The sequence below is a fragment of the Phocoena phocoena genome, chromosome X (assembly GCF_963924675.1).
Source record: "Phocoena phocoena chromosome X, mPhoPho1.1, whole genome shotgun sequence".
NCBI classification, from domain to species: domain Eukaryota; kingdom Metazoa; phylum Chordata; class Mammalia; order Artiodactyla; family Phocoenidae; genus Phocoena; species Phocoena phocoena.
This window is the reverse complement of record NC_089240.1, coordinates 12,454,120-12,469,817: the sequence shown is the minus strand read 5'-3', so window position 1 is coordinate 12,469,817 and position 15,698 is coordinate 12,454,120. Positions and strand designations below refer to the sequence as shown.

The following is a 15,698-nucleotide window of genomic DNA, read 5'->3' as shown; positions in this document are numbered from 1 at the left end:
GGTTTGGCTGAAACTGGAGGCCCTGAGGGCCATAGAGCTTTTGATATTCAGTGAACCAAGCCTTCTCCCCCTTCTTACTGGGTTGGCTTTAGTCAGCATCCAAGTTTGCAAGCTAGTACACGAGGTGCACCGGGGATGTGGCTTCTGGCACTGGAAAATGCCATGTGAATGCTCATGGTACATGCTGTTATCTCAAATTGGAGGTAGGTACTCTGTAAAAAAAATTCCCGAAATAAAATAACTTTTTCATCACTTAATTATTTAAAAAATACATATATGCACCACAAGGCAGGGCACATGGAGAAACCACCAAGGCCCTTCAGTCATTCAAGGTCGTTCAATCCAAGCATTAAAAAAGGGGTCGCACACATAGACTTTTTTTTTCAAATGGCCCTAATCGAGATTTGACCAGATTCTCATTCCAAAACATTGGGTAGTTTCAGCACAGACACAGGGATATGATTGAGGGAACATGAACTTGGCTGTTGAAGGCCTGGCTTCAAGTCTGTCATTTATTAGTTTTGAGGGTGGTCTTTATAAGCTCTCTTTGAGAGTGGCATGGACATATATACTCTACCAAATGTAAAATAGCTAGTGGGAAGCAGCCGCATAGCACAGGGAGATCAGCTCGGTGCTTTGTGACCACCTAGAGGGTGGGATAGGGAGGGTGGGAGGGAGACGTAAGAGAGAAGAGATATGGGGATATATGTATATGTACAGCTGATTCACTTTGTTATACAGCAGAAACTAACACACCATTGTAAAGCAATTATACTCCAATAGAGATGTTAAAAAAAGAAAAGCTGTCTTTGAACCTCAGTCCTCTCATATGTAAAACGGTGTAAATAAAAACAGCTTTCCTGTTTGCTCCACGGGATGTTTAGAAGGAACAAAAAGGCTAACAACCAATGGGAAAGTGGCTTGTAAGACTCTGGAGGGGGACCCTAATGTTGGTGAGGGTGACTTGCCTGAGGTAACCGTGGGGCCTTATATACCTAAGCATGCGGGGGAGGGGGGCAGGTAGAATTACTGTTTCCCAGCAACAACAATGCTAGTGATTACTGTTACTTTATTAAGTGTGTGCTATGTGTCAGGCACTGTTCTGATCCAATTTGTGAATTAACCCACTTCATCCGTAGAACATAATGGTTATTATGTCCACTTTTCAGATGAGGAAGTTGAGGCACAGAAGTTAAGAAACTTGCCTAGTGTCATAAGGTTTTGAAATGGCAGAGTCAGGATTTGGACTCAGAGGTGCAGCACCCCAGAAAGAAGCCATCCAGGGAGCACAGCTACACTGATTCAACCTCCTGCTCCCACTGGAAAGACTTACTAAGAACCAGACACTGGGCTAGGTTTCTCAGCCCAGCAGGTGGCTAGGGCCAAGAGTGTACAGGAACCATTGCTATTACTTTTCTCTTTTTTAGGCTTAGGATGAATCAAGGGGGAATAACGCAGGATGCCTTTAACAAATGTTAAAGGCTCGCCATGCACTGGGCGCTCTGCTGCGGTCTGGGATGGGCAGGAGAGAATCGCCCAGAAAGCAGCCTCTTGATAGTACGGGGTGGGGCGGGGGAAGGCAACTACGAATGGTCACATTCCACAGAAATACTTTGATCCCAAATTCCAGAGCTTAAAGATGGGATCTTATCCCCAAATGTGACTGAATGACCAGCATATTCAAAGAACATACACAAGAAGATGAAAGAAGTCCGCATCATACTTACTTCATAGCCTTACTAAACAAGGACACTGTGTACATTCCCGCCTGGCTGGAATTTCTAACCATAAATGCTCCTTCTTTTCCCTGAATAGGAAGGAGAGTGTGGAAGGGACAGAAAACATTTTCGTTATTCTTGAAAACGATTTGCCCTGGTAGGTGATCGGAAAGTAGATCTTTTAGATCCACTTTAGACATTGATGGCACAGATTACTCACCAGTTGGCACAGAAGGGACCCCTGGTTTAGCTTTCCTCCTTCTCTCACTCAGTGTCTTTATAGATCTACCCTGTGTGCTTCAACTCTTCCTCTCCAGTTAATTTTTAACCTTCTCTGATAATTTTCCCCGTTTTGTGTTTGTGCAAGCCTAACGTTTTCATCTTTCAGAAATAAAATTTAAAACCACATATCACCATATCATGCCCTTGGAAGGTTTTAGAAAACCAAAGATGCAGAACAAATCATTTATTAAATGTATGCTCAACTTGTCTCTTGTAATGTGCTGATTCTAAGCAGACTTAGACAAAGTGGATATTAAACTGTGCATGTCATGAAATAGCGAGTTAGGTAGTGGCCACCATGTTCTCACTAGGGCCCCTCCAAGAAATAATTGGCGTGTGTCGTATAGGTTGAACTATAGCAAAGTGTCACTTTTGTAGGTCAAAAGAGTTTGCAGTCGGTAAGTCCATTACCAATTAGTAAGAAAATCCGATAGATTTATTCCCCATTACATCTGCTGTACTCTGGTTTAGGTGCTAATGGTTTTAGTGACAGGCTTAAAGTATGAGGTACAGATGGCCCCCAGTAAATCATCTCTCTGTGTATTCCTGCCCTGTGTAGTCCCCTCCCACATCGACTTTGGGCTGGCCCAGGTGATTTGCTTTGGCCAGTGGGACATTAGCAGACATGACAAAAGCTGAGACTCTGTAATTGCTTGCACTGAACTGTGGGGCTTGGCCTCTTCAACCACTGCCTTGAGATGACCATGCCGTGTGGAAGCCCAAGTTAGCCACATGCAGATGGAATATGGCGCCCTGGTTGACTACCCCAGCTGACCCCACCCTTAGTCAGTCCACCAGCTAAATGCAGCCACATGAGTGACCCTAAGCAAAACCTGCGGAACTGCTGGCCCAGCTGACTCGCAGAACGGTGAAGAATCATAAAGCTTGTTGTTTCAAGCCACTAAATTTTGGAGTGGTTTATTATAGAGCACTGGGCTTAGAGGACGTGGCTAGATGTGAAGGGCCTGGTAACCCACAGGGTGGACAGTGAACACTATGGTGTCTTGGCTGTATAATTAGCAGTAAGGTTTCTGTGAGCAGTGCATTACCCTCCACGCCCAGCAATAGAAAGGCATTCTTAGAGGCTATTTTAAAGACTAGACTACTTACTTACCTTTTGTCTCAGTAACTGCTCAGATTGTGACCTGGAGATGTTACCTGCAAACCAGCTGCAATAGAAAGGAATTCCATTTTGAGAATTAATAGGTTTTAATTGCATAACTTGTCACTTAAGTTTCTCACCTGTAAGATGAGGCATTGACCCAGATCAGGGTTTTCCAAACCTGGCTGTTCAAGAGGATCACTTGAGGAGCTGTTAGAAACTCAGAGTCCTAAGTCTCCACCACCCAGTTATGATTCTGGGGTGGGGCCTGCATGTCTTTCCTGATCATCTCCCCAATGCATGCCTCTCACACCCCATTGGAATCTAGAAATGATGGAGATAGAGACTGTCTATCTGGTCAGATCTGGGCTTTCCAAGTCAAAGAAAGCCTTCCAATTCATCTAAATGCGAAAGACTAAAATCCATGATTAGAGGTTCTCTCCCTTTGGTTTAAGTCTTTGTCACCTGTTAAACTATAAATATCTTTGAATAATTTTTGTACTAGCATTTCTCAGTCATTTTTCTTTTTTTTTTTTTTATTTTTCTTTTTAACATCTTTATTGGAGTATAGTTGCTTTACAGTGGTGTGTTAGTTTCTGCTTTATAACAAAGTGAATCAGTTATACATATACATATGTTCCCATATCTCTTCCCTCTTGCGTCTCCCTCCCTCCCACCCTCCCTATCCCACCCCTCTAGGTGGTTACAAAGCACCGAGCTGATCTCCCTGGGCTATGCGGCTGCTTCCCACTAGCTGTCGGTTTTACATTTTGTATCTCAGTCATTGTTATCTTAGTTTGAATGATTCCAGTAGTTGCTTTCCAGAGGGTAGATGTTGGGGAAGAAGCTACAGTTAAAGGGGAACTAGAAGGTGGTGAAGAGTGACATGTACTTTGTAAATGCTCTCACTGCACTCGTAGCCAATGAATCAATAACAGCACTCATACAAAACCAGAACTAGAAATATGTGTTATCCTAGTGTCCAACTGAATTGGTCGCTGTTGGGTAGCAGGTGTCTGAGAGATGCACTGTGCCATTACTCCCACCTCTCCTTAATGCCAGACTTTAAGTCCAGGAGACGATTATTTTGTCCCTATTTGTTGTCGAATGATAGAGTCTTAGATTTTGGAAAGGACCTTAACAACCACTTAAGACCACCCTGTCTCAGTATAATTGGGGCGATCACGCATTCTTATTTGCCCAGAGGAGTCCAGTTTATGCCTGATGTCCAGATGTAACATTGAGCAGTGCACTCTTTCTCTTTCTAAAGTGTCCTAGTTTGGATGTTCAATGATAAGGTCACTCTAGGAATAGGAATCTCTCAACATAAATGCTGTGATATTCAAGGCTTGGTTGTGCTACCTTGTAAAATTACTGCATCGTAACTAACTTCACAATTGGACTCAACGCTAATAAGAGCCTTCAAACATCATCCTGGCAAGGGGCCTCCAGGGAAGAAATAATCAGCAGAAATGTCATGGGCTGTATCTATGAAGTCAGAGCGAAATGAAGAGGAGGCCAGGTATGTGATAGATCCCAGGAATATATGCAGCTGGTTTAGATCATCCAGACTGGGGAAAAATACTTTCATTAGTAACAACCCAGTTCATTGTCACCCATCCTCCAGATACATGGCCCAGAACCTCACATGAGTGTCTCCATGTAAATACAGCCTCCTGAGCAAGTTTGAACCATCTGCTTGTAACCTTAGGGGGAGAAAACAATAGAAACATCTATGTCTAGTTTTAGAGAAACACAGAGGACTTTCAAAACTCACTCATAGTCATCAAGGTTTTCCTCTTCTTCAGATGAACTTGACTCAGGGGATCCCCTTAAGAAGAGAGGGAATGACATGAATACCAAAAAAAAAAAAAAAAAAAAACCACCAAGAAATAATCCAAGTGCCTCACAGTGCCATATCAAATCCCACCCTGCTTTCATCCATGTGAATAAAATCTGGACTGTTAGCTTTCCCTTTTTTGCACTTGGGAAGGTGTCAGCAAAGTGAAGAGAGAATTGCTTAAAAGTTGAGCTCATGCCCAGTTTCATGAGAAATTGGCTCCTTGATACAGAAGGCCCCCAGGAATGTAGATTTCTTTGACTCTGTCAGAAGAGCGGGCTCGTGAAATAAATGAGGATGCTTCTGGGAGAGCCGTGATACAAAGCTAGAGAAAATCTTGGTTGTGTATAGAGCTATTCTCAGAGAAGAGTTACTCAGCTCTACGTTGTTTTCCCTCCTGCTAGAGATGCCTGAGCCTGGTGTGTCCGTGTTCATGAGAACACCAGTGTATATCATGAACCATGGGTAGGAAATTTCAGCGTGACCCAGAAGCCATCAACTCAGACCACCTTCGGGGTTCAGAGAAGCAAACTACCTGGATTTGTTTTATATTTACCTTAAAAAGTAAAGGCTAGTTGCAAAATTATCACAAATGTGGTTAGTTTTCCTGCAAAAGGAAGAAATCCTGGGTGTAAAAGAATATCTGAATTTGATTTACCATGACATCTTTAGGGTGCTGTGATCTACAACATTTCTTTCCCTTTGGTTACTGCATGCCAAATCTTCACTGCTACAAAAAAGAGGGATACATTTCATAAATTGATGTTTATTTATAAATGTTAAATGACAAAAGTAGTTTTGTTAGATATGTTTCAGCTTTAACAGTTTGACCCATATATGTCACTTGGTTTGGAAATGGAAGCTAATGAGGCATTTTCACATTTTCATCCTTGCAGGGACTCCACTAAAAAGCAGTAGTTTGACAGGATGCCTAAAGAAAAGAGAATTTTTAATAATGGCTCATAATAACCCCAAACAGTAGAAAACTTGGATTAATAAATCATCTTGACTGGGTTTGCCCTGATTTTCTTGTATGTATGCAAGCATTCTGTTGCTGATATATTTTAAAATAAGTTATTTTCCTCTTTGCTGTTATGATTGCAAAGGAAAGTCCTGAAAATACCAAACCATTTAACTCCATGTGGACACAGATGGATCTGCAGGATTCTCTTCATCCTCTGCCACCCATCATTTTATCTCTCTCATTTGGGGTGCAAAGCGGAGCATGGGGAAGTACTGACTTCTCCAAGTCCAAAGGCTGTGTTATTTGGAATGTAGGACCTACTTCCTGTTTGCCTTCACAGCCCAAGGTCTTTTTCAAAACCACACTTCAGTGAGTGCCTGGAGAAGCCCCAGCACAGCAATGCCTCCTTCCCCAGCTTCCCAAACAGCCTTGCTCGCGAACATAGCTTTTTCCCTTCAGTTCTTCATAAGAAAACTCTTATTTAAAAATGCTAAGCGAAAAAAAAAAAGCTAAGCGATTTATTTAGCCTTTTTGTGGTTTTTAAGAGCACGTGGAGAGTATCCATCAATTGTGCATCGCTTAGGTTTATCCACATGGGGGAATACTATACAGACATTCAAAGTAATCAGGCAGGTTGCACAGCACTGGGAATGTAATGGGCACCACTGAACTCTACAACTGCAAAATGACTAAGGTGGTAAATTTTACATTACGTTTTACCACAATTAAAACTTTAAAAAATTAAAAATTTAGTATGTTCTCATGTGTTCAAATGGGAAAAATGTCCCAGATGTTAAGTGAAAAGAGGAACTGGCAAAGAAGACTGTGTGGGCGAAGGTGTACATCCTGAGAAGGCAGCCGTGGCCTCACTTGATTGACTAGTCATTTGGCCAGTGATGCCGAAGTGCATTAAAAAGTGACCCACTCTAAGCTCTCTCAGACAGAGGATATAGTTTAAAGATTTGGTGTTCTGGAACACGGGGTTATTTGGAGGTGGAGGGGAGAGAAGGGAAAGGGAATAAAATGCTCGAGTATTACTTAGATCATTAGACATGATCATCTACATGGAAAGTCTGTGCTGCTGAGTCTCAGCAGGGCCACCGCTACCCAGGCTTCCGGCTCAGGCACCGAACATTTTCTCAGAGGGCATCTCTATCTCAGCTGAGGCCTGTGTGGACCGAGTCGAGGCTCAGCTCCAAGGCAGTGGGGCAGTGTCCACTCTGTGCGCCGCACAGCCAGACTGAAAGCTGGGGTTTACCTTTTCAGTCCTCTTACTTGCCACCAGTCAGGGCAGTCTTCTCTTGGCATAAACGGCATGTTGACGTTTGACTGGGAGCCACAGTTTTTCTTGGAGTCACTGTCATACTGAGCTGGAGCGGTGCTTGAAGATGGTTCATCCATCTTGGGAATAGGAACTGCTCGAGGAATCTTCAGCTTTGGAGGATAAGAGATTTTAGTACATCACAGTGAGGCGCAGATGCATGAACTGGGGACTAACAACCAAAGTATATTAGCTCTTAAATTTTAAAAAATCGGAAGGAAGGGAGGAGGGGAGGGGGGGAGGGAGGGAAGGAGAAGGAGGGAGGGAGGAGGGAAGGAAGGGAGCAGGGAGGGAGGAAGGAGGGGAGGGAGGAAGGGAGGGGAGACGGGGGAGGAAGGGAGGAGGGGGAGGAGGGCGGGAGGGAGGGGGAAGGAGGAATGGGGAAGGGAGAAACGGGGGAGGGAGGGGGAGGGAATTACTTGCCAGAGACTAGATGCCATGGTTTTGGGCTCCTAAATTATCCTCTGCTCTTAGATTTGTTTAAAATAAACTTTATTAGTGTATAATTTACATACCACATACTATAAAATTCACCCTTTGTAAGGTTGAGCAGTCATCACCACAGTCCAGTCTTACATCTTTCCATCACGGCTGTAAGATCTCTCGGGCCCATTTCTAGTTAGTCCCCGTTCCCATCCTGCCCCTAGGTAACCACTAATTGACCTTTGCTTATTCTGGACATTGCTCTTAGGTGTTTTACAGGGCCGTAATTTTCAAGCTTCAGGGCTGGAGCATGTATCCAAACCAAAAAAAAGCAATATCACTGATAACAGACTAAAACTCCCAAACCTTAAAAATTCCATCAGTTTCCTAGGGCTGCCATAACAAATTACTACACATCTGGTGGTTGAGGACAACAGAAATTTATTCTCTCACAGCTCTGGAGGTCAAAAGTCCAAAATCAAGGTTTCACTTAAAGGCTGTGGGGGAGGATCTTTGCTTGCCTCTTCCAGCTTCTGGTGGTTCTAGGCATTCTTGGCTTGTGGCATCATAAGTCCAATCTCTGCTTAGGTCTTTAAATGGCCTCCTTCTCTGTGTATCTCTCTGTGTCCCCTCATCTTCTTATAAGGACATCAGTCATTGAATTTATGATCTATCCTAATCCAGTATGATCTCATCTTGATCCTTAACTAATTATATCTGCAAAGACCCTCTTTACAAATGAGGTCACATTCTGAGGTTTTGGGTGGACATGAATCTGGGGAGACAAAAATTCAACCTATGACAATAATGGATTTCTTTATGTCCTTCATGTTGGTTTACAAAAGTTATATGGTTTTTACTTAGATAGAAATAGAGAAGTAAGTACGTGTGAATGTGTGTAGGTGAAAATAAGTACCCAAGGCACCACAGAGCTGATGGGTGGATGGAGATGCTCCCTTACTTTCAGGTGAGCTTCCAGAAAACCACAGGGAGGCCATTTTATGTGTCTCCTGGCATTTGAGGAGGCTGACACCTACCTGGGAAGCCTAAAAGCAGGGAGTGCGAGCCACATACAGTTTTACTAAGCAGAGCAATCAAGGTTTTGTTTGTTTTCCTGTAGGCCAACTCCACCCTTGAGTGAGGGTTGGCTGGGAGCCATCTTGAAAGGAACTCTGCCCTAGATGAGTGAATGGACCCAGTAGAAAGTTTGAGGGCTAGAAACCGAAGAGCTAAGGGTCAAGACATTTGCTCTGTCATAAAACTCCACCCCAGGGGGAAATCCACGGAAGTGTCCTGTATGATAAAGAATCAGCATTGGAAAACTGTCTCACCCAGAAGCCGCCACTACCAAATCATGATGGGAGTGGCCACGTATGACTGTCTCTTTTTCATTATACCCTCTCTTCCTGGGCCTCAATCCTGAAAGCGTCAGAAATCTCAGCCTCTCCCTGACCTCTCCCCCAAAGCAGGCTGCCCTCTGAATGCAGACTTGAGCCAAGGGAAGGGGGGCATGTTTTAACTTGAAATGACGTTTCGAGTCATGGGATTATAACATTGGATGGGTCACTTTAGAGGCTGTTCTCATGACTACTAGTAATTGGGAAATTTTATGTCATCTGAGGTAATGACATACCTCAGGGACAGAGAAGAAAGCCCACCAAGTGGCTCTGAAGGGATAATGGAGGGAAAGAATTATATTCTGCTTGTGCCCTATGGGGTCCCATTCCTTTGCCAGGATACGTACACGAGGCAGACTTAGCCATGCTGGTGGTGAGGGAGGAATGTCAGCCAATAATAACTGCCTGTTATATGTGATGCCATCTTAAGGGCTTCTCCCACATACATCATTTTTTGTGTTTACAGGTTAGAAAAAGGCCTAGTCGTTAAATGCAAAAAAAACATAAAATGGTTCTTTGTTTGAATTTATTATTTGCTACTGCCGTGGCTGTTGGCGATAGGTCACGTCTTCTCTCTCTTTGCTGGGCATTCTGAATGAAGCCCATGTATTCCAGTCTTGAATTTGGCAACTCTTGGTTTATTTAATATATCCTGACTATGAAAAAAATGGAAATGTTGACTTACCACTCTGTCTGGGAAGATGGGAACTCTGTGTTTTTCTTCTTTGGGTTCAATGTGCAGATCAGCATCTGAAGAGTAAAACCAAGTAATAGCAGAAAAAACTTTAAATAAAACAAAGCAAAACACCCAATGTTATGAATCAAAAGAGTGAACTAGATTGTGTGAGCAATACTCCAGATTACGTGAACTTAGAACATCTGGAGTGATTCTGTTGCTTTCCTGTATAATACCCAACTCAGATACCACTTCACCATTGATTATCAGTATCTTCCCAAGTAGATAAGAAATTCAAGGTCCTCTAAATTCTATAAACTGTTACTTTATACCACATTTCTACCTCGTCTCTGAGTAACAGATATCTAATCTCATTGGGTAGTATCTACGAGCCTAGGATTCAGAATCCATGTCTGATTCTTCTTTGATCAGCTCATACAAGATGCATAGAAATAGCTGATTTATAAGTGAACAAACTTGTCCTATGCTTCCCCCCACCACCCCGTTGTTAGGATACTTGTTGGTTTTTCTTTCTACTCACACATGTAGATAGACATCCAGGTTGTGAGGGTGAAGCCATTGTATGTCTTATAAGTGGGGTCGCCATATGGTTTATTGACTCAGCTGGAACATTTCTGACAGTGATGGGTAGGCTTTTAATAATTATGCTAGGTCCCCAGCTGCAGGCTGGATTGTCCCAAACAAATTGGGATGTATGGTCAACTTATTTGTAGGCCATATATACTTGGACAGAGGATGGTCCATGACATTTTGGAAACAGAAGGAAGCAAAGATGCCCAGCTGTTCCCTTCCTAGTAGATGTGCCTGCGGGCTGCCTTGTAGCTCAGCAGAGGAGGAGGCCGAGGGAAGAAGTGACACTTAGGCAGACAGACAATATCACAGCTGTCTGCAAGCCACGACACCTCTACTACGTTCTGTAGTTTTCTTCAGAGGCCGGCAGAGAGCCTTTGGCACCCAGGACACATGGCAGGTGCCATCCAGACAGGGCCCAGGAAGATAATCCCAAGGCAGTGCTCTCTCTCGCCTGTTTTCCTGCTCTTTACCAGGGAGTTAGGGCAGAGTCAGAGCTGGAATCTGGCCTGCTGAGTAATAATGCTGACCATAGACAGAATCATTGGGGTAAATGATTAATGCTGTAAGGAGACATTACTCTCTGGCCCTTCACACTGGAGGGAAGATCCATGCACAGTCCATTCTGTATAGTTAATTAAATCATTACAATTCATGAGTATAAAGGGCAATGTGATCTAATTAAGATGAATAAATATTCATTGTATAGTTTAATTGAGATGGGAAATACAATGAATATTTAGTCACTGATTTTTGTGTGTGTGTGTGTGTGTGTGTGTGTGGTATGCGGGCCTCTCACTGTGTGGCCTCTCCCGTTGCAGAGCACAGGCTCCGGACGCGCAGGCTCAGCGGCCAAGGCTCACGGGCCCAGCCGCTCCGCGGCATGTGGGGTCTTCCCGGACCGGGGCACGAACCCGTGTCCCCTGCGTCGGCAGGTGGACTCTTAACCACTGCGCCACCAGGGAAGCCCTAGTCACTGATTTTGTTGTAAAATTACCCATAGTAACATTAACACGATTGTCGGGGGTCAACACTATTGTAGGGTGAATTTGAATAATATTTCTCATCCTTGTTTTACAGTTCTTGAAGTTGTTACCATGCAGCTGATCTCATTTAATTCTTTAAAGTCATTATAGTCCAAGCATAGTTTGTCCAGGCTGGTAAAATAAGCCTGTTACCAAAATAAGTTCTCCTTCTTATTTATCAACAACTTCATGTTGTTAAACAATGATACACTTCTAAAATATATGACTGCTTCATGTAAGTATCCTGGTGATAACAGTAGGACCCCGTAGGGCACAAGCAAAAAACAGCATAATTCTTTCCCTCCATTAGCCCTTCAGAGCCACTCAGTGGGCTTTCTGTCCCTGGATAAAGTGTCAGGCAGATTTCCCTGGGAATAAAACTCTGGGTAGAATCCGATTGCATGTAAAGCAAACCCTACGCTACTTTCTGTGATGTTATTAAGAAATCAGCAGACATGTACAGAATGGCAAACCACGTTAAATATGTCTTTGAAAACTTGGCCATCCATCATTTTGGTATATATGGTGATTAAAAGTGTTACTTAAATTTTATCCTTGGACATATTTTTGAAAAGAATGTTGGTTTTTTAAGTTTATGATGTTAGTTTTTGCACCATGGTGATATGTTCACCACATTCTACCCATCTGGAGTTTATCTTCAACCAGGAAGAATTTTGGGAGGAAATAAACAGCTCCTTGCTTGATTTATGATTTCCGTTTAAAAATATTTCTCATGACATGAACGAATGGCAGATGTTCATATTGTTATTATTTTAAGGAACATGACTCAGTTGACCCTGGAATTAGATTTCATTTGCTAGATATCATGCTCAAGGCTGGATATTCATGATGCTGACCAATCTGGCACATCTTGTTTTCCTGAACTGGCGAGGTGTTCTGGCATTTGCCAGGTTTGCCTAAAGGGCATCGTCCACCCAGGGTCCAGCCCAGCAGAGGGGTCACATTACATGCTTCCCAGAGAGCACATCCGGGGGCAGCTTTGCAGCTCTGCTGGCAGCACAGGAACTTCCCGCACACGAAGAACCCACTGTGGTACTTGATCAGCAGATGGGGGTTGCCCCTTATCTCTGGGGAGCAGGCAGGAAGAAAGCACAGCATGAGTAAACGTTGGCCCAAGAGAAGAAACACATTCAGTAAGTGCTGTTATCAGAAAACAATGAAAACCTCATTTTGCTAGCAACCAGCCTAAGGGCAAATGGTTCCCAAAGGATGTAAGTCTTTCCCTCAGAAGTTACAAAGCCAAAAAGAAAAGTCTAATCATGTTTTAGTAAGAACAACACAATAACTTCTATCAGTCTTTAAAAAATACTGCTAGAAACTACATATACGCATCAGCTTGGTGTTAGGATTTTAGAGTAGGACTAGGTCTTAGCAAGAAGAAAAGAAGTTTCCAATAAACATATACTCCCCCCCGCTTCTGCTCTTTATTTTGAAACATTTCAAATGTGCAGAAAAGTTGCAAGAATAGTGCAGTGAATGTCCATATACCCTTCACACAGAGTCACCAACTTTTAACTGTTTGCCACATTTGTTTCATCTCGTTTTCTCTCTGTACATACACATTATTATTATTATTGAAATTTTTTATCATTATTATATTTTGCTTAACCATTTGAGAGTAAGTCACAGATATCATGACCTAAATAATGTCATCCATCACTACTTGAGCATGTAACTTCCGTTAACAAGGACATTTCCTTACATAACCGTAATACAATTATCAAATTCAAGAAAATTAACACTGATACCATACTATTACTTAATATATATTTTGTATTCAAAACTTTTCCAGTTATTCCAATAATACCCTTTGTAATCATTCACTTTTTCTGATCGAGGATCCAGTCTAGAAACACACAGGGCATTTAGTTATCTAGTTTTTCCTGAGCTAGAACAGTTCCTCATCCCTTCTTGGTCTTCTGTGACTTTTGACCTGTTTCCACTAAGGAATAAATGGTTTATGGGGCTACTTTTCTAGAAAGATGTGCATATTTAAAAAAACCATGGGACTAGGGCAATGTTGAATCCAAAGAAACGAAATTCTAATATTGGAGTATAATATTGTGTCTGCAACAAATTCACCTCTCTCGAAATACAGCATAGAAGCCTACAAGGTCTTAGTAGAGAACAGTTCAACAGGATTCTCCGGGTAGGGAGGGCTGGTTCTCCGTGTGACTTAAACTCTTTCCTTCTTGATTTTGTATTCATCTTGAGGATTCCTTATTTTGATCCCAGGAGAACTCCTGGGATCAAAGTCCTGTGGCCCGACTCTGGGCTGGAATCAGGAATATTCCAAAGAGTTGATAGTCTTTTGCTTTTGGCAAAACTCTGCTTAATCCAATGGGTTTGTCCCTGTACAGTAGATTTTCCAAATGGAATAATAAACTTTAATATAAAGTAAAAAACAAAACAAAACAAAAACCAAAAAAACAAAAAAACCCCCTTCTTTACAACCATGACTCAAGGAAGTGTTTGGGGATAATAATATCTACTTTGCTGGGTCACTGGGAGGAGGTGAGCCAATGTATGTAAAGCATCCAGAACAGTGTTTGGCTCAGAGTAGGTGCTCAATGAACAGTGGGCTTTAATGATATCATTCCCTTAGTTTAACCCAGCTCAGCTTAGCTGAAAACTCTGGCATAAAAAAACTTTACCAAATATTAATGGGAAATTATTACAAAAGTCACAAAAAGCAAAAGAAGTTAAGATTACAAAACACTAGTTTCTGACCTTGTCCCAAATGGTCATTGCGGTTCCTTGGGCACATTTCTTGCCTTCCTGCTCTATAAGCTCCTGGTCTCCATGTACCAGGATTCCTATTATTTTCTATTACATAGATTTGGTTTCCTGGGGAACTAATTGTTTTGCAGCCAAGTCCAAAAGTCCACATTGCAACACTCCCACCATCTAATAATGACAATAAGAGGAACTCATGTATTGATATGTGTCTAGGACCTTACATTTACATATTTTCCCTCACACCATCTCATTTCACCTACTCGGCAACCCTGGGGGGAGCTATTACTGTTATCATGGCTCTTACAGAGTCAGGTAAACTGAGGTGCAGAGAGATGGTGTAACTTGCTCAAATTCACAAATCTAGTCAATAGCGTATTTGAGACTCGGGCCCAAGCTTTTTCTACTATATTCCAGTGCCCAGATGCCAGCTTCCCTGCCAAACCCCCCTTCAGTTTTGATTTTTGGAAAGAAGGATACAGTTTATTCGCATCTGGTCAGCTGAATTCAGAGCCACGGTAGCTGATCTCACTCACCTTCTCTCTTGCTGTCTTCCAGCACAGAGGCTGGAAAAGCCATATCCTGTGTTCCAGCTTCCTTTGCACACAGAGATGGCCATGAGACACAGTTCTGGCCAACGAGACACGAACAAAAGTTTGCAGAGGGGCTTCTGGGAAAGCTCAAGAGCCTTTCTGGGAACCTCTTAAGGGTGGCAGAGCAGAATCTAGAAGGAGCCAGGGTTCCTACTGACTTCATTGAGCTGCCGCGCCAGCCCTAGGTTTGCTTACCTCTGGCCATGGAAGAGGAACAAACATGTATCTGTTTCAGCAACTGTTTGGTCTCTTTTTACCTGCATCCCAAAGCATTATTAAATGATACAAATGGCTTACTATGCACACGGCAGCCTTAGTGATAGGGTCTCTCTGCAGCTTATGAGGGGCTAAGAGGTTCACTTCTGCTTCTCTCTCTGCTTTCCTTTTATGTTCCATAAGCCTTCACATGAGCTGCCCAGGGCCCACCCAAACCTGCCTACCATATATAGTTCCAGAAAGACCCACACAGAACCCTAGTGCGTGACAAATAGCTGCACACAGGGGGTGTCTACGTACCAACTGCCCCTGGCAAATCCCCCCAAAGGAGACTGAATGGGAGGCAGCATCTTAGAGCTCCTCCCGGAGGCCCCGCTATAACACAGTGAGTGGTTCATGTTTGTGTGTCGGACTCTTTAATGTATTTATGAGTCATTCGTTTCTGGCTCGTGAATGCTCTAGGAAAAAAGAAATCTGATCTCCCATTTTACAGGTCAGGAAACTGAGACCCAGAGACGTTAGATGGTTTTATAGATGACACAGCAAAGCAGCACTTGTTCGCAGATTTGTCTGACTCTAAGAAGGATGCTCTTCTTACTTCAACAAGCTGGCGGCAGGTAGAGGGAGGCTTTTCTCTTACCTGGACCACTTGATTCTCCTACAGAATAGGTTGCTAAACCCTTTCATACAAAGGGAAAATTAAGCCCTATGAGTGAAAAAGGACGTATTTGCATTGAAGTAGAGTAGGTGGTTGTCTTAAGTGGTGTAATTTGAGGGGTAGTGAGAAGAGCCC

The 15,698-nt window shown here is 42.9% G+C and overlaps 1 protein-coding gene across 1 annotated transcript in view; it reads right to left on the bottom strand.

The window, feature by feature from the left end:
• The window catches only part of BMX (BMX non-receptor tyrosine kinase), a 40,809-nt gene that overhangs the window by 21,155 nt on the left and 3,956 nt on the right, over nt 1-15,698 (bottom strand). Inside the window, exons 4-10 of the mRNA XM_065900324.1 lie at nt 12,308-12,427; nt 9,733-9,797; nt 7,165-7,340; nt 5,601-5,672; nt 4,880-4,933; nt 3,115-3,169; nt 1,728-1,807 (exon numbers count right to left, since the gene is read on the bottom strand). Coding sequence (XP_065756396.1) covers nt 1,728-1,807; nt 3,115-3,169; nt 4,880-4,933; nt 5,601-5,672; nt 7,165-7,340; nt 9,733-9,797; nt 12,308-12,427 — 622 coding nt within the window. The remainder of the gene's footprint in view (nt 1-1,727; nt 1,808-3,114; nt 3,170-4,879; nt 4,934-5,600; nt 5,673-7,164; nt 7,341-9,732; nt 9,798-12,307; nt 12,428-15,698) is intronic.